This window comes from Terrapene carolina, unplaced genomic scaffold, assembly GCF_002925995.2.
Source record: "Terrapene carolina triunguis isolate 2854851 unplaced genomic scaffold, T_m_triunguis-2.0 Scaffold951, whole genome shotgun sequence".
Taxonomy (NCBI): Eukaryota; Metazoa; Chordata; order Testudines; family Emydidae; genus Terrapene; species Terrapene triunguis.
The window spans coordinates 200,025-218,689 of record NW_020665302.1 but is presented as its reverse complement, the minus strand read 5'-3'; the positions used below and the strand labels follow the sequence as shown (position 1 = coordinate 218,689).

Here is an 18,665-nt window from a genome sequence, read left to right as displayed (position 1 = left end):
CAGGCCCTTGCTGCTAGGTTTAGATCATTGAAGCTACTGGTGAGTGACTGAAAAAAGAAAGGAAGAGAGGATTGAGACCATGGAAAAGGGGGTGGCTGGAGTGTGAACAGGAGAGGTTGTGAGAAGAGAGTCAGATATTGAGAAAGCAACATTTTTGCTTTAGGTCAACTGAAACCAAAGAATACAGGAAGCCCTTTGCAGGACTCACGTTAGCCCATCAGAAGGGAGGCTCCCTTAGCTCAGCTCCCCTTGTCTCCCTTTGTTTGACTGTACTTGGCTATGGTACAGTCAAACAAAAGCCAGGAGATTCCAAGGGCTCCAGCACGTGCATTCTTCTCCTCCAAACGCTTCTCCAGCTGCTGGCTCCTACCGCTGCCTTTGGGGAGTCTCTGCTGTGCTCTGTTCAGAGATAGCATCTAGAGACAGACCCTTCGTTAGCAGCAGTCGGTGCCTAGGGCTTTTGCCTTTGACAAAATCAGATATTTGTATAGTGCAAGTCTGCCACGCACACTAGGGCTGGGTCTACTTCAGCTACGTCATCGCTTTTTCAGAGGGTATAGGCCTGGATCCTCTAGCCTCTCTAGAGAATTAAGTCATAAGCTACTCATCCTGGTCATCCTCTGCTATCTTCTCCAGCGCAGTGGCAGTTGTGACATTACACCCCATATTCTTCATAGAAATATTGTTATGATATGAATATGGCATAACTAAGATATGTTTTATGGAAGATGGGTCATGTATCATTGGAAAGGTTATGATTTACTGAATGTGATTATCTAATTTGTATGCATGTATCTGAAATTAGAAATACTGACTAAATAATCATTACAACTGTGTTTTCACCTGGGGAATTCCTACCAGACAGTATGCAAACAGCCTGGATGGACCATAGGGCTTTGAAGTTACTAATCTCCCTCCTTCCTGAGAAGTTTCCTGGGATACTGCTTTGACACTGCAGGGTCATGTGATCATGTCACCTGATACAGGAGCTCTTAAATTGCTGGTATTTTTCCACAGGATGGGAAACAAAGGATTCCCGCCATATGCAAATCCTATTTAAGGCTGGGGAGCGAGTTAATCAGGGCTCTTCTCCACTGCCTCCCCACCCAAGAAGGAAGACTGCTGAAAACACCTGAAGAAACAAAGGAACTAAGCTGGTGGAGGCAGGGGCTGAGCCCAGGCGAGAAAAGTCAGCCTGTAAAAGGAATCCCTGGAGATTTAAGCTGCAAGCGGTGCAGTTTACCTTCAAGAAACTCTGCAACCTGCTTGAAACAACATTTAGGGTGAGAAATTATGATTTGTAGCCAGTATTTCTTAGTCTATTAAGCTTAGTTTGCGTGTTTTGTTTGCTCAGTAATCTGCTTTGATCTGTTTGCGATCACTTAAAATTTACCTTTTGTAGTTACAAACTTGTTTATCTATTCCAAAATCCAGTTTGTGCATGACTGGGGGGGGGGGGGGGGGGGGGGGGGGGGGGGGGGAATATCTGTGCATATATCTTCCTCCACATTGAGGGAGGGAGCGAATTTTATGAGCTTACACTGTATAGATCTCTATACCATACAAGACAATATAATTTTGGGTTTACACTCCAGAGGGTGTGTGCACCAAAGTGCAGGGCAATTCCCCAAGCTGAGTCCTCCCACGCACAGCTGATTGCAGACTGTGTGTGATTCTACAGCTGGGTGTGTCCCTACCTGTGTATGTGCTGGAAGGGGGCTTGAGAGCCTGTCACAGCAGCACAGAGTAAGGGGAACCCAGGCTGGTGGGATAGGTGGGCTCAGTGGGACCCCAGCACATCAGGTGGCATCCCGGAATGGGGGTGTATGGCTGGCCCATAAGGGGTTTGCATTGGCTCCAATTTCACAAAGGACTTAAGCACGTGCTTAAGTCACATGGAAGTCAGTGGAACTTGAGCATGCGCTTAGCTGCTTTCCTAAATGGGGTCTTAAAAAAAATGGGGCAGGCGCAAAAAGATTCCCCCAGAACAGGCCCTCCCTTATACCAAGCCGTTGAAAGGCTTGCTAGACTGAGCTGTAAGAGCAGCAGCAAAGCACGCCAGCAAGCCTGGCCCAGTGAGCATTTGCTCAGGCTCACTGGAGCAGCACTCAGGGGAGTGGTCAGCAGGTGGTGCTCACATACTTGTTGGGGTACTTGCGGAAGATGTCCTTAATGACCACAATGGCTTCTTGCACCACATAGTTGACTTTGGTCTGGATGAGGTCGAGCAGCGTGCTGACGCAGCGCTCTGCTGATTGCTGTTCAGAGAAGAGAGGAACATGGTCAGTCAGCAGCAGAGGAGAACAGAGAGAACTGACAGCCCCCCCAGGGAGTCCCACTGCATTTGGTGCATCCCCAGAGATGGAGTGAGAGTGGTACCAGCAGCAAGGCAGCGTTTCTGGGCACTGAAAGCAGAGGCACCTGTATCCCCTCGGACAGCTCCTGTACACACTAGAGGGATGCACACCTCACAGCTTGTTTCAGCGGAGCTCTTCGCACATACCAGGAGCTCCTTGTATCCTCCATCCCCATCGCAAGCTCAGTGGGGGTCACCCTCCCATCCCCCTCTCTCGCAGAAACTCCCTGCAACTCCCCCCACCATGCTCCCTACTGCCAGGGGCTCTTATGCTCCCCATTTCCTCCTCCCCCCCTTGCCAGAGGCTGTGGGCTCTCTTAATTACCCTTTTCCCCCATACCATTGCCGCCCATTCTCCCCCTTGACAGGGATTTCATGTGCCCTCATTTCTCCCCTACACCCATACCAGGGGTCAGCACTGTCCCTCCCATGCCAGGGTCTCTGCTCTCCATGCATTTCTCCTCACTTCCAGGTTTCCACTTTTCCCCCTCCCACCTGGTCTTCATTTCTCCCTCACTCCAGGTCTCTGCTTCCCTCCCCATACTTCTGTGATAATCAGTGCTCCCATATTCGCCATCATGATATAATTATGAGGCGATTGTGATCGAATTGTGATGCATCTTGTACAAAATATGTCATGTGAGGCATCAATGGAAAAGTTATGGTTCGCTGAATATGATTATCCCATTTGTATGCACATATCACTTTTGTATCTGGAGTCATGAATATTGACTATGCATCTGTATTTCAAATGTGCTTGCTCCTGGATAACTTAACTCCCACAAGTTAGTTTACATCTAGTCTAGTCAGCACATTGTAAATGGACTATTCAAGATAACGGCCTATCAACAAAAACAATGGGCCATGCATAGATGCTGGAATTAAGGGTGTTGGGGTGCTGCCACACCCCCTGGCTTGAAGTGGTTTCCATTATATAAAGGGTTTACAGTTTGGTTCAATAGCTCTCAGCACCCTCACTATAAACACTATGGCCCCTTTGATCGACGAAACGAACAACTATAAAAATTGTTCCAGCGCCCCTGAGGCCATGGGGAAAGCTTATCCTCATCTGATAGGCTTTCCTGTGGACACTTCAGTGGGTATATGAGTAATGGCTGCTATGACTAATCAAAGCATACAAGGGCATGTGATATTGGACTCCATCTTGTGCCTGTACTTTTCCACTAACTGTGTTGGGGATTTTGCTTGGAACAAAGAAGTTGCCTCCACATGGAAGAAGCTATAAAAGGGGGAAGTGACAACCACTGGGCCTCACTGCCCCTACAACTCAACACCTGGAAACACCTCAGGAACAAAAACTGAGCTGGGGAAGGTGGTCCCAGGCAGGAAAGAAGGAATCCCAGCCTGCGTGTGAAAGATCTGTAAACTGCCTGTACCATCAGGGTGAGACACTGCTTGATTCAAATACTGTCTAGTATATAGAACTTAGATTGTTATTTTGTTTATTTCTTAGGTAACCAACTTTGAGCTGTACGTTATTACTTATAACCACTTAATCTTTCTGTAGTTAATAAATCTGTTTTATACTTTTTACCTAAAATAGTGTGTTGTTTGAAGTGCAAAAGGAAATCCGCTCAGTAACAGGAGCTGGTGCATTGTGCAGTGCACACTGAGGGAGGGAGGGGCAGACTGGGTAATAAACTTACTCTGGTCAGGGCAAGACACTACAGCTCTGGGGTCATAGGCTGGGGGCTGAAGCCTCTCTATTGTTGTGTGACTGGCAAAGGCATTCATGTAGCTGCAGCTGGGTGTGTCCCTGCCTGTGTAAATGCTTGTGAGAGTGCAGGACCAGGAGGGGTCTGCAACTTGTCACAGTATCAGTGAGTAAGGGAGCCCAGTCTGGTGAGACAGAAGGCTCAGCATTACCCCAATTCCAGGTTGCACTCCGGGGAAGTCCATCACAACTTCCCAGACTCCCTGCCTGCCATTTTCTTGCAGATCCTTGCTCCCCACCCTCCCATCACTAAGTCCATACCCACCCCTCTAAGTCCCTGTTCTGTTAAAAATCCAAAATTTCAGGGAGCATTCTAGGGAAATTGATTAGATACAGTGTTCCAAAGTTATCACACGACAGATACATGCCTACAAGTGTAGGGCCTTGCTATGGCAGCCACTCCAGCCACATTAGGTAGAGCACTATGCTAATGACACAAACAAGCAGAGCGTGTCCTGATCACTAGCAGGCAAACTCACTTTAACAGTTGCCCTATCTATGGGGAAAGAATATTAATCTTTTCTTCATCTCACTTTTAACACAAAATTTAAGCCCGAGCCACATGACATGTTGCCTATATGCAGCACTTACTAATAAATGACGTAGCCTGTTCATTTCTCATGTTTCTGTGCCAGTAGAGGCTTCCTGTCCTGACTACCACAATGGTGATGGAAGACTCTGAAGCCTGCCAGACGTCTATGTTAAAGGCAGAGGCTGGGAGTCTATCATTTTATTAACATTGTTCATCTGAGATCACGGTGATAAGTCAACCGCAAAGGGAAAGTTCAACAGCAGAGCCAAATATTGGACATGGTAAGAAGCTCAGCTGAGAAGAGGATCTCTCCTCTGCAGAATGATGGGATTTGTGTAGAGAGAGCTCCAAACAGGGCTAACTAGGTTCTCACTGAGATTCACACACCCACAGTGGATTTGAGTGAGGGAAGGCCAAATGAGTTCCAGTTATGCCTTGTTTAACAGTTTATTTCTAATGGCTGGGTTGCTATCGCCAAGCTATTTCTCTAATTTGCTTTAGAGTATTTGGCATTAATACACAATTTAACATCTGTCAAATCCAATTCATCCTGAATTTGTCTATAAATAGGTGGCTTGGAGACAACACAAAGCCATGGGGAAGGGCCGTCCAGAATTTCAGGAAGGTTCAATAGACCTTTCCTCCAAATTACTCCTGAGTGGGAACAAAGCCTCCGACACACCCAAGTGAAGGTTTAACTTAATCCCAAGACTCCTACAGTCACTCAACAAGACAAACTGTTAATCATTTGCTTCACTGATGAAGCTTATAAATACCTATTTCCCTGTCCAGTCTGTCGCAAGCAATAGCCACTTTAGCACGGGGGTAAAAGGCCCAAGGATACAGCAGTACTAGAGCAGAAGCCTTGACAATTGAGACCAATGAGTGGACGGATTAAATAAATTCCATGCCGCTCTCTAGAAATACTGATGGAAATTTATCTCACGGAACAACTGCAGTCCCATCTCTCTCGAGCTTGCTTCAGCACTGAGAAAGCAAAAGCAGAGATTTTTCTAGTTCTTGTTCCTTGAGCCTATAAGTGCTTAGCACTTCGAATGGAGGAGAGAGGAAGAGGGGATGTATGAGTCATGGGATGATTAATTCAAGCCAACTGTGAAGTTACACCTTTCTGCACCCTACTTCTGAATCTGGTCTCTTGCGGTTAGGACACGACTAAACACAGCACATGAGGAACAGCTGATGCATGAGGGCTCATCTAGAGGAACCATGTATGAAGATCACCCTTCCCTTCTCTCCCAGCTGGTGTAGCTTTGGTTTGTTAAGCAGCTCAGGCTTGAATTTCTTGTTAAACTAGCCACAGCCCCAGCTTTCCCCCCCAAAAAAGAGGCTTCTCCTTGTCATGCTGGTCAATGCATCCTGCCACTCACCTCAACCTTGATGGCACAGCGGCCAATGGCTCGGACTGCCTTCCTCACAAAGTCCACATCCACTTCTGTCGCATACTCCTTCAGTTCAGCAAGCACCTGCCACAGAGGGCAAAAAGGTGAGCCCTGTCCTGCCTGGAAGGAGTCACTGGAGCAGATGCCCCTGTCCTTTGGCAGTAGGGGGCCAGGATCCCTCAAAAGGGATGTGATAATGGGCTCCTAAACATCCACAGACTCAGGCTGACAAGACATTCTTGACAGCATCGTGGTCTGCTGGCTCCATAGAGACACAGTTTGCCAACGTTCTGAAGAGCTACACACCCTTAGTATCTCATTAGCCACAATATTTAAGAGCTGAGGTGAAGTAAAACCCTCGCAGAATGCTAACCAGATATGGCTGCTTGACAAGGCTCCCCCTCAGTGTTTAATGCTGGCTGAAAGCAAGGAAGCTTGCAGTGCTACTCTTAGGCAATGGAGAGAAACGGACGTAAGGAAGCACATGCTACTGAGGTGTGCATGTGCATAGGCAGGGCACAGGTGTAAAGCAGAAATTTCCACCTCTCCCACTGTAATAGTGAAGGTACAGTGCTGATGCTGGTATGGGAGGTGAAGTGAGAGAGAAAGGGGATCTGGGATGCTGGATCCTTCTAGAACTTGCTTAGCTCTCTCAGCAGGCACCGGTCTGTAGAGAATGCTGGAAGGCAGCAATGCTAGAGAACTCAGCCCCCACCCCTGAAACTGGTGCTGGAAAAAGGGACTTTTACCAGAAGGCCAGTCCAGCCCTCCTCAGGGCCAAGACAGGGTTCTGCCCTTAGTCCAGGCCAGTTTAAATATCGCCAGCCCTGGGGCTTCTATCACTGCCCTTGGGAGACTAGTCCCCAGTCTAAGGCCTGGAGCCAAAGGCTGCACTCAGAAGGGGAGTTGTTCCATTGGCTTCAGTGGGCTTAGGTCCAGACCCTAACAGAGCTCTCCATTATGAAATTCCCACCCCCACTAGTAATGTTGTCAACTCCTCGGTTTAATTTCACCCAATCATCATCCCCTTCCCCCATTTCACTGGCCAGAACAGGTCTTCTAGTCACAATTTACACCTTTCAGGTACTTGCAGATTGTTACACCAGGCCAAAGGGTGACAGTGAGGAACAACCTTCCCACAGCCTGCCCCATCCAGCAGGCATAAGGGGCTGGATCCCCTGGGGAGGAGGGCTGACCTGAGCAATGTTGGCCTGGGAAGCCAGGCGGATCATGATGTCCAGTTTCTCCAGTTTAACGTAGATGGGGTCGTTGTACTTCACAAAAAACACTTTCATCTCATGCTTCAGGATTTCAGGCCTGGAGAGGGAGACAGGCAGTGTTAAATGACACTCGAACTCTCTACATTTTATCATGCGAACCAGCAAAGAGCCATTTTAAAATCCAGTGCTGATTCCCCCCTCCCCCCATGCGTTGAGGATGTCCGACATGCACCTGTGTCACATAACTGCTTCCAGAACCTCATGGTGAGGTGAATGGGGAGTGACTGTGTTAGCCGCATGCTGCTCCTCATCACCATTCCCTCAACTTTCCAAGTCTGAAGCAGCACACCCAGCTTGAATGGGAACATGGGATTTGCTAGATCAGGTCATTCATCTTTCAGGCCCAATATCCTGCTTCTGGCAGTGGCAGTACCTGAATCTTTTGAGGTAAGTGACCCCTTCTCCCTTCTAATGCAGCTAGCTGCATTGTACAATGCTGTACATGCGGGAGGGAGGCAGAAAAAGAAATATGCCCTGACCTCTGCAATCATCTGATGTCCTGAAACATAAAACTGATTCCCTTTTGACTTAGCTAGAAGCATTGGTCACATGCTGGAGCGTAGAGAGGGCTGAAGAATTGACCAAGACCTTGTGACAGAGGATCTTAACCACAGATGGCTGCACAATAAAGCCTCGAGTAGCACAGCACCCACCACAGGGAGAGTCCGATCTAGCTGGCCACTAGGCTCTACCACAATATCAGTGCTAAAGAACAGTACTGAGCAGGGCTGGGAAGAGTATCGCAATTGGGGGGAAAATCAGCTACAAGTTTGGAGATAATTAGTACAATTCCCTCCTCTCCTTCCCCAACACACTTTTCTTGAGGACAACAGGGTTATTTCTGCAGTAGCAACTGCTTCTGGGGCTTGCACAAGGCAACAGGAAAGGGCTGAAGATATAAAACTCTTGGGGACTTGTATGGCCACTATTACCATAGCATCGGAGCTCAATCTTTAGGCCTTGTCTACATTACAGAGTTTTGTCAACAAGTTATGCCAATGTACAGCAACCGCTTTAATTAAACTGCTATTGCATGTCTACACTATACTCCTTGTGTCAGCAAAGCACATCCACACTAGCAGCTCTTACATTGACACAGAGAGCAGTGCACTCTGGGTAGCTATCCCACTGTGCAACTGGTTGCACAGTGTTTTGGGAAGGGTTTGCAATGCCTTATGGGGCAGGTATAGCATCACATGATGCAGATTTCTGAATCCCATCATTCCATGGGCATCCTACTAAATTGCCTTGCCAGCCGCTTTTCAACTGCCGTGTGTGGTGGGGAAAGAGTGTGTGACAGGGAGCGTGTGTAAGTATGTGGGGGGAGAGACAGAGACAGAGTACATGTGTGTTGGGGGAGAGCGAGTGTGTCAGCATGCTGTCCTTAAGTCCAGACAGCAGCCGGAAACAACCAATCCTGAGGCAGGGGGAGGGGGACACCCACCCCCATATCAGCCCCTGCCTCCTTCCCTGGCTTGACACAGCTCAACAGTCTCTCCCTCCTCACCCATGAGCAGCAGCAGCCTGCTCTGCCTGCCGCTTTGTTCCTAGTGCTGGGGAGAGCCAGATTCCACATTAATGGTTCTGTGATTCCCTCCCAGTTCTCCCACATCCTCCTCAGCCCACAGACCAATGTAGTCCAGGCAGGAGAGCCTTTGCTGTTTTGCTGCTGGGAGCCACATGCTCAGCATATGAATTCTCCATGCTGAGGAATGTCAAAGCTTCTGGACCTTTGAAAGGCGAGGGTTGCATGCCTGCAGGGCAGCAGAGTTCAGAACAGTGAGCAGAATGGTCACAGTGGGCATTGTGGGATACTGGGGGAGGCCAATTACAGCGACACAATGAATGGCAGCATCTACACTGATGTGTTCTCTCTAACTTTGCTGCCAAAAGCTCTATGCCTCTCACTGAGGTGGTTTTATTTTGTTGGCAAAACAGGAGAGTTTTGCTGCAAAAAGTAGCATTGTAGTGTGTACACCCTCCACTGGTTTTGCCAGCAAAAGGCAGACAAGGCCTTAGAGTATTTATCCGCACCCCTGAGGTGGAGACGTGCTATTACCCCTATTGCACAGATGGGGAATCCAGGCACAGAGACTGACTTGCCATGGAACTTGAAGCCAGGTCTCCGGAGTGCTATCCTGGTACCCTAACCACTAGACCATCAGTCCTCTCCAAACTGAGAATGGGACTGGCTTTTAGTTTAACTACCTATTAGCTGACCTACCTTTCTCAGTTCTATTTGCTCTCCACTTGCAGGAAAAGCTTCTAATTTCAACATGCAATAATGGCAAGGAGAGAAATTTAAAGATCTGATCTGGACTCTCCCTCAGAGAAAAAAAACTTTTGAAGTGATAATCAAGATAGCCCAGTACAGACAGTTTGATAAGTGTGAGAATAGTTTTTTTTCCCCTCTTACTTAATTGGCCTCTCAGAGTTGGTAAGACAACTCCCACCTTTTCATGCGCCCTGTATGTGTATATATATCTCCTCAATATATGTTCCATTCTATGCATCCGAAGAAGTGGGCTGTAGCCCACGAAAGCTTATGCTCAAATAAATTTGTTAGTCTCTAAGGTGCCACAAGTACTCCTGTTCTTTTTACAAAAATGATTTTTTCCAAAGTCATTAGACACATTTGATAAATGAAACAAAGAATTTTACAGTTGTATCATGTACAGTGTAAAGTGTGAAAAGGCAACCAATAGTGCACACTTCACTTGGCGAGTGACACTTGTCTCTAAAGATATATCTACACTGCAATCACAGGGTGTCATTAGAGCTTGTTTAGACCTAGCTTTGATCTAGCTAGTTCAGGTACCAGCGCAGTGAAGCCATGACAGCGTGTGCTTTAGTGGCTTCCCTGCTCCAGGCCCTGAAATAACTCAGTCAGAGCTTGGTTATGCCCCCGTGAGCTGCAATGGCATCCTGTGATGGCAGTGCAGACAAACCCTTAGTTTCTAGTCCATTTCATTTCTTGATTCACAGAATCTCTGGGATTCCACACTGTTGAGGGAAGGGAGGATCCTATTGGGATTTAAAGCAAGCCCATGCCAACGATTCTCATCACGAGGGGTTCTGAAAGCTCAAGCTGTACATCTGTAACTCAACTATCACAACAGGGGCTGGGCCACATATATTAGGTTCTGCTGTGTAACTTCCAAAGTAGCTTGTATTCATGGCATTAGATTCCCGGGGGGTTAAGGCCCTACTGCTGAGGTCTGAGCAGGGAGAGGGGTTTGCCTGAAGCCAGCCAGGCCTGGCATGGAGGAGCTGACTATGCCTCCCTAACCATTAACATTAGACGGCTGCATCTCACCTCTTCTGCACGATGAGGTTGATGTTGCGGAGAGCCACATACTGCAGCTCAGGCTCTGCCGAGAGCAGTGTGACCAGAGGAGGAGCCAATTTCTTCAGCAGGGTGCCATAATAATCCAGGTCCTTCGACAGCATCTCCATGAACTTCATCAGCACTTTCACTGCTGACAGGACCACGGCAGAGTTGGCATGGGACAGCCGGGGCGTCACCCGTTCACAGATGCTGAGAGAGGTGTGGGGAGAAGGGAGAACAAAAAAGGCAAATACAAAGCAACTGGATAGAAAAGTTTTAACCCTTAAGGCAAACATTGCTAGTACCACCAAGGTTACAAGCCTGTGCCAGTATTTGGTTCACACTAGGGACTGCTTTCAACCATTTCTTTCATGCTCCGCTGTCCTGAAAGTAATCTGGGCTCACAGGACTGCTCGAGGGGCAAACCCAGCAATGGATCAGAGATAGGGTCCCAATCTTGAACCCTCATTGCCAGTGCTGGTGAACTAACTCAGCCGGCAAAGAAAAGTATCTCATGCCACTTCTGAGCCATCACCTCGAGGTGACCTAGTAGCCAAAATAGACTCAGGAAGAAGCAGAGTCAAGGTCTCCTTGACAGAACAGAACAACATAACAGTGGATCCTCAGATGAAGAACAGGAAGGGATATGCCCCAGGACACTAGTGATACGTGCTCCTTGCACTGACCGGGGTATAAAAACCAAAAAAGATGTTGTGGGGGGGGGGGGGGGGGGGGGGGGGGGGGGGGGGAGGAGGAGAAGACCTGGCACTGAAGGGATGTGGTCTATATGGTCTAGTCATTGAAAGAAGTGTATAGGTCCCATGTAGCTTACAAGTCATTGGCCGATCAGCCTGATTTCTAGATCCCTAATGTCCAGATACCACAGCAACCTAATAGCGGGCTCCCCAGACCCTCCTCCCACCACCTCCGGGCCTCCCAACAGAAGGCTCCCCAGCCCCTCCCCCCCATCACCTCTGGGCCTCCCAACAGCAGGAGCCACAGTCCCTCCCCCCACCTCCTCACCTCTGGGCCTCCCGGTCATCCTTGGGCATGTAGTTAGCCAGACAGTCCAGGATGAAGATCTGGCCCCACTCCGTGCACTCATTCAGGGCCGTCAGCAGCTTGTTAATAGACTGGGGGTTCAGGTCCAGCAGGTTACTGCTTGGGTGAGACTCTGCTATTTCCGAAAGGGCTGCTACCGCATTAGCCACCACCTGAGAGAGGACAGGCAGGCAAGTCCATTTCGCATGTCTAACACCTTCCCCTTCATAGTCACATACATGCAAGGAGGCAGTATTGCCTGGGGGGTCGCGGATGGGGACCTGGGGGGGTCAGGAAACCCAGGTTCTATTTCTGGCTCTGCCAGGAGCTACCTGTGTTACTGCGGGTAACCTCTGTGCCCAAGTTCCTCCTTCTGCAAGCCAGGGGGCTTATCCACCTCTGTAAGCACTTAGGTCACCTCAGCAAAAGGCACTAAGAATTGCAGAGCATTATTGTGGCTTGGAACAGCTGCTGGCACTCCAGCCACAGGGTGACCCACAAGGCAGCCAAGAACACCGCACACTGCCAGGGAACCACAGCTCTTTGACCAAACGCTCGTTGGACAAGACACATTTGAATACCCTACATGAAAAAGCTTTAAGACACATGCTCCTCTGCGACTATCAGTGGCCTCACCATCACACCAGCCACAAGCAATTTCTTAACACTACCACCAACCTGGGCTACAGGGGAAAGTCAACTAGGGATAGGAAGAAGGGGCTCAGAACTGCATGGAACAGAACCTGAGCCAGATTTACAAGCCCCCCCGCTCCGTGAAAACAGACATACGTCCTTGCTAACAGCACCTCTCAGAGACTCCAAACGACAACTGAGTGCCAACCCCCCTCACACAAATAATTAAAGATACAGGAGACAGGAGAGTAATTACTGTTAGCATGGTCCTGTGGCCCACATGGTAACCTCTTTAAATATTCAGTGTGTGCTGGTGAAGTGAAGCTGGAGTCAGACCCAGCCCTTCACCCTGGAGCTTGGAAGATGGGATCCTCCATTATTCAGACACTGACACAACACCTTTACTCCCTAAACACAGAACCACCATTAATCTCCTTTGAAGCCATTGGCTCCTTGCCTGCGAGGTTTGCACAGCAATGCAGCTGCTTAATTGGGTGGGTGGTAAGAGTTGAGGGGCAGCAGAGAGAGGGGCGAGGGAGACATGGTGGTTAGCAGGGTTTGAAATACTCTCCAGCCCCAAAGTCAGGGCTTTCTTTTAGGAGAGGAGGGAGATAAGGGGAAGGGGCAAGTCCACAAGCTATCAGGGATGTGATGAGTCTCCCCTGAACCTGTAACACAGTGAGAGATGTTACAAACCTACCCGTGTTGCAGGGTTATTCACTCACTTCTGAGTCCCCAGTTGCTGGCTAGCAGTACTATTGAATTTTGGCATCAGTGCTGTGCTAGAGACCAGAACAGGGCTTGGCCATTAGCTAAAAACTAATCTGCTCATCCAAGCTTGAAAGAAAAAACATAAGGGGGAATTGTTTGTACCTACAGGCCAAACAGACTTGTCAATGCATTTTAGGGACACAAAAGTGCTTCTTGACTTTCTGCTGTAGTGCTCCCTTCAGGGCATAGGGGTTTGGAGAGAACAAGGAGGTTTGTTCCTCCATTAGGCCCTTCTGATTGCTGCAGTCAAAGTAATCCTGGCAGAGCAGCGAGGGAGGACACAGCACTCAGAGCTGGAAATGCTGCCAAGGGCTGATCGTGAGGAGAGAACCCAAATCCTTGGCATTGATGGGGAGCTCTGACATAATGCTGCAGGCCTAGCTGCTGCCAAGTCCCCTCCACAAGAGGAAGCTCTATGTGGATGTTACATGAATAGATGGGTTTTCATCTTGGGTAAGTAGTACATCTGCCTACCTTTCATCTCAGCAGGATCCTAGAACGCTTACCAACTAGATACAGGCAGCCACCTCTGGGCTAGAGAGCAGCAGCCAAATGGTCTGAAGCAGAGATGGGGAAGGAAATTTTGGCCAGTTAAGGCTAATTACTACCCATAAGTGCAAAGGGTGCCCAATCAGAGCAGACAGGCCCTTGATTGTAAAGGTCTCAGTCAAGACAGCCACACAGCTTCCAAAGGACGAATGGTTAAACTGACCTAGACAGGATTTCGAATCGTGGCTCCAGATTCCCTAGATGTTTCAGAGCCAATGCTCACTAAGCCAATCTGACTGGTATCCAGAACCCCAAAGCACTTTTATGAACTAAGAGCCAGTGAGCTCACAAAGGAACTGGTGAAATGCAGCCACCATTTTATGCCAGAGTCATTACACCAGAGCTTCCATTTCCCAAGACCCTAATTTCCTGGATGGCAGCTCGATGGTAACTGAACCCTTGCAAAGAATAGAGGCTAGAGCCACCAGATCACACGTAAGCGCTCTCCCCCGCCTCTTTACCTAGCCAGGAGAGCCACAGAAGAGACAAGCTTCTCTTGAGGAGTGTGGAGATGGAAGCAGCAGGGCTAAGACCTAAGGAAAGAAGCAAGTGTAGCCCTTTGAGGCACAAGGAAGAAACTGACAGGCAGGAAGAGCCCAGCTGGCAGAGCGGGAGGAGATTGACTTTGACATATCCATAGCTTTTACACGAAGGCTCCTAAGACTAAGCACATCTCTTGCCTAGTGCCAGTGCTCCATGCAGTTGCTCTGACAGATTGAAAAGGCATCAGACACAGGCAGGATTGTTCCAATATTGCTCCTCTCTTGTCAGGCACTGCAACTAATCATGGCCACTGGTCACCTGTTGGGTTTTAGTCAAGGTGGCTGTGTTGGTGACAATGACTACCCAGAAATCAGTACGGGCATCAGCACCATTTCTGCACCATCAGCAGAGTTCTGTGACACACCCCTGTCCCCCAAAACAGCTTTAATGACTCTCCAAGCACCATCTCCTAAGCCTGTCTGGTTTTGCACAGCCATGAGTGAGTGACATTTGCACAGAACACCTTGCAATGGAGAAGACTTGTTGCATCATCTACTCCATTCCTCTGTCAGGGCAGGCACTAACCACACGGGAGTCACTGGCTATTACAGTATCCGTCTCCTTTCTGATTACACCCAACTAGCAAGCAGGGCCTCCTCACCCGGGATGCACCTTGAAGGGCTGAATGGTTACCTGCTAACAAACAGCATACTGCAGAGACAGCAAAGGAAAGGGAGGCCAGGCCAGGCGGGGATTACAAGGGCAAGCAGTGAGATCTGCACAGCTCTCAGGAGAGGCTATCACTAAATACTCTAGTGTAAGCAAGGAGAGAGGGGGGAAGAGGAGGGAGAGTCCACAGTGTCTTGAGGCCAAAGAAGCCTCCTTTGTACAATGGCATTTTCTAAGGACCACTGAAGAGATCTCAGCATATTCATGTTTTGGAAGATTCCCAAGTGCCCCTGGCTGAAGCAATGAATGCAGAGAGCCATGCAGAGGTTTATGCTTGGATTAGTGGGAGAGGATAAGTGAGTGGGAAGAGCAACTGACCAAGTCTGTTGCAGTCTGGAGGAGAAAAGAGGAAGGGGCTGAAGACAGCATACAGCAGCGAATGAAAGCCGAAAAGAACAATCACCATAGGGTTGGAATCCGAGATGAGGTCCTTCAATGTGTCCAGGAAACCTTGGTCCTCCACAAGCTGGGCATTGATGTCGTGAAGCTTTGCCACGCAGACTGCTGCTGTCTTACGCACGTAAGGGTCCTCGTCCTTCAGACACTTCCTCAGGGGCTCACAGAGATACTCAGTTATCTTATCCACCCGGATGCAGCCCATTGTCCGCACAGCCAGAGCCCGGATCAGAGGGTTGGGATCCTCACAGTCCTACAGGGGTTAAAAAGGGATGTTAGATTCCTGTCACTTCTTTGGGCCACAATTTTCAGGCTTGGGGGGCTGAAGCTCTTAGTACATATTCAGGAACCAAAACGAAAGTGATTTGAATTCCAGTGGTGTCATGCATTGAGTGCTAAGATCAGGTCACTCATTTAGGTGCCTCAATATGGATTTAGGACTTCAGGAATGTGAGTTTGACAGCCTGGGCCACAGTGCAGATATTAACCCCTTAATGCTAGCTGTCTGGAGGTGGACATCATCACCTCTCATGCAGACACTTGTTAGGTGTCACCCGAATGCCAACGCTGCCAAGTGCTTACATTCCTTCTGCAAAAGCCATCAAGTGCAACCCTTTTCTTCACCTGTAAGTCACCCCTACACAAAGAGTATTCGGCTTCCAGCATGAACTGGAACTAGCAAATCCAAAAGCATTTAAAATTCTGCTTTGGCAGCATCTTTGCTCCCACACATTCTCATTCTGCAGCTGCAGACGCCTACAGCAAGGAGAACATGAAGACCTTCTCAGCGGCAGCCATCCTTACTGGTGAACTCTGCTGATGGTCCAGGACAGACATTAGCCATGGGAGGCTCGTGGAGGGGACAGAACTTCCTCAGTTTATGAGAGGATAACAGAAGTACAACTGCCATAGAAGTATTTCTTCTGAGCTAAAATAAAGGCCAAGTTTAGCTTCTTCATCCAGTGCTCAAGCCCCAGGGAATTACAGCTGATTTACACAAGACCAGAGGGGTAAGGCTGAGAAAGCCAACCAGCGCCCACTTCTTTGGAGCTGGTTAAGTGGCAATTCAGTCTGCAGGCTTCCCAGGCCCCATACTGTTCTCCCATCAAATGCAGTGGGTAGGACTGATGTGAGGGGGACACTCAGTGACCATGGAGACTGAATTCCCACTCATAGGGAGATCCTTCCAGGTCAGGATTAAGTAAGAACTTAAGAAGGTGGAGTGGTGAAAAGGGAAGCCCAGAACTGAAGGAATATGGTGCACAAGTAAGGGTGGACTGGGTGATGGGTGTTCCGTTTCCTCCTCCCCTAGAAGAGCAATACTAAGCTCATTGAGAGGAGGAGGAGTGGAAATTCAGTCAGGGTTTTTGCTGAATGACTTAGGTTCTGGATACACATGGCAAACCAAGCTCGAGCCCTCCACGATGCAGGTGTACATTGCCATGGTAAGCAGCACTCCCATCTCACCTTTACGAAGGTGTTGACAGCCATAATGGCCATGTCTGGCTGGCTCTTGGCATAATTCATCAGGTACAGGTAGACCAGCTTCTTCAGCTCTAGGTTATCGGTCTGCATACAGTTCACCACATCTGGGAAGAGCGCACTGAAACACAGAGTGCCAGCATAAACTACCCCAGGGCTACTGAGACAGGAGAGGAGAGAGTTAGCTGGGGCATGTTCAACTTTCACCTCTATAACCAGAGGCATGCATGTGCCCAGCCACATATCACCTCCTCTGGCCCTCCCAGCTGCTACAGTATTTCCAAAACCTTTTATGTACCTAAGTGTGAGACTCCATTGAGCTCTCTGAAGGAGCCATTCCAACATCTGGATTTCTTCATGGATCTCCACTAAGATAAACTCAACAAAGCAGTCCCTAATAGAAAGCTTGGGGTCATCTTCCTCACCCCAGAATGCTCTACCCTAGAATTTTGGTTGCAAAGTTGGTTCTCCAATTCCTTGAAAGCTCATCCAGTATTAATAGACCTTCACTAAATTAAATTTTATGTACGATAGCCAAGGAAACTCTATTAGTGGCTTTCGGAATCTCCCTCAGATCATCTTCAGACAGCTGTACAGCTCTGTAGCACATACAGAAGAGAATGGACATCAAATACACACTTTGTCCTCTATTTAAAACCACACCCTTGTTCGACCTCTGTTCTTTCCCTACTATGCTCCAGGCTAACTGCTTAGCAGCTATTCCCTTTAGAGACTTGTTCATTGGCAGTCTCCCTTTTAAAAGTATTTGTTGTTTCATTCTGGGAGTTTGTCCTCACTTTTATATTCATTAGCCATTTCCCCTTCTTTTATCCTCTTTCCCCTAAAAACTTGTTTGATGTTCTTATATAAAAGAGATCCAGAAAACCATTTATCAGTGACTCCAGCAATTAGAATCAGTCTACACTATGAGACTGACCAGGTTAAAGCTGCGTTGTGGACACTGTTCCTTCTAAGCTGTGCGCGTGCACACAGATCCTAAACCCCGCACACACGGCGAAACACCACGCGCACAAAAATTTGCACAGAAGCACAAACATTTGCACAGAAGAAATGTTTTGTGCACACAGCCTGTCAAAAATTTGCACAGAAGAAATTTTTTGCACACACGGCCTGTCAAAAATTAGAGGGAACATTGGTTGTGGACTATGTCACATACAGTTTTTAAAAGAACCATGGTTAAGTGCGGAGGCTTGCTTTTCCTCAACCTGCAGCCATGTTGAGCAACCATGCTTCAACACAGCCAATTTCATAGTGAAGTGTAAATTCTTTTAAGAGCTAAACTATGTGCTGAACAAAGTACCTGCACCACAAGTAATCATCCAATGGCTGTTCAGACATGACAGCACGCTCAGTCAAAAAGATTGTGTGGTCACATCTTTCCACGGTGTTGAAGGGAAACTTTATTGCATCAAAAACAGAATAGAAAAAGCGAGACAGCAGACACTTCACTTTATACAACATCCTTCTCATCAGGAACACAGCTTCACAAGGACAGCACTGAATTCCAGAGCTGTAACAGTCCCCTAACAGAGTGCAGCTAGAAAAGAAGTCTAAGTCTCTGATCCTAGTGAATGAGTGAAAATATTCTAGAGCTGCAGAATGTAAGATAAGTTGTATGGAGAAATAGCCTAGCATAAGAGCCCGTTGACAGCATCAGAGCTGGGTGACTGGGGACAAGCTCAGCTTGTGCTATTGCTACAGCAGAGCCCAGATCCACTTGATTGTTAGTGAATCTTCCCTTGCAATGATGTTACATCTAAAAAAGCTGGTTAGGCCACCAAGTCTAAAGCAGAATGAGGCTAGAACAATTCAGGAGTGAATCGGGGGGGGGGGGGGGTAGCAGAAACAGAACGTGACCCAAGTCACACAGCAACCACCAACAAAAAAAAAAAAAAGCGACAGGACGAGACAACCAGCACAGAAGGCAGA

At 48.2% G+C, this 18,665-nt stretch overlaps 1 protein-coding gene across 6 annotated transcripts in view; it reads right to left on the bottom strand.

Moving 5' to 3' along the window:
• AP1B1 (adaptor related protein complex 1 subunit beta 1) overlaps positions 1 to 18,665 on the bottom strand; it is a 67,124-nt gene that overhangs the window by 20,477 nt on the left and 27,982 nt on the right. For 5 of the 6 annotated variants that reach the window (XM_029913832.1, XM_029913833.1, XM_026661248.2 and 2 more), the window contains exons 4-10: positions 16,701 to 16,836; positions 15,241 to 15,486; positions 11,655 to 11,845; positions 10,620 to 10,841; positions 7,220 to 7,340; positions 6,012 to 6,107; positions 2,143 to 2,258 (exon numbers count right to left, since the gene is read on the bottom strand). In XM_029913832.1, the coding sequence (XP_029769692.1) occupies positions 2,143 to 2,258; positions 6,012 to 6,107; positions 7,220 to 7,340; positions 10,620 to 10,841; positions 11,655 to 11,845; positions 15,241 to 15,486; positions 16,701 to 16,836 (1,128 nt within the window). The remainder of the gene's footprint in view (positions 1 to 2,142; positions 2,259 to 6,011; positions 6,108 to 7,219; positions 7,341 to 10,619; positions 10,842 to 11,654; positions 11,846 to 15,240; positions 15,487 to 16,700; positions 16,837 to 18,665) is intronic. The other variant, XM_029913834.1, reaches the window with a different exon arrangement.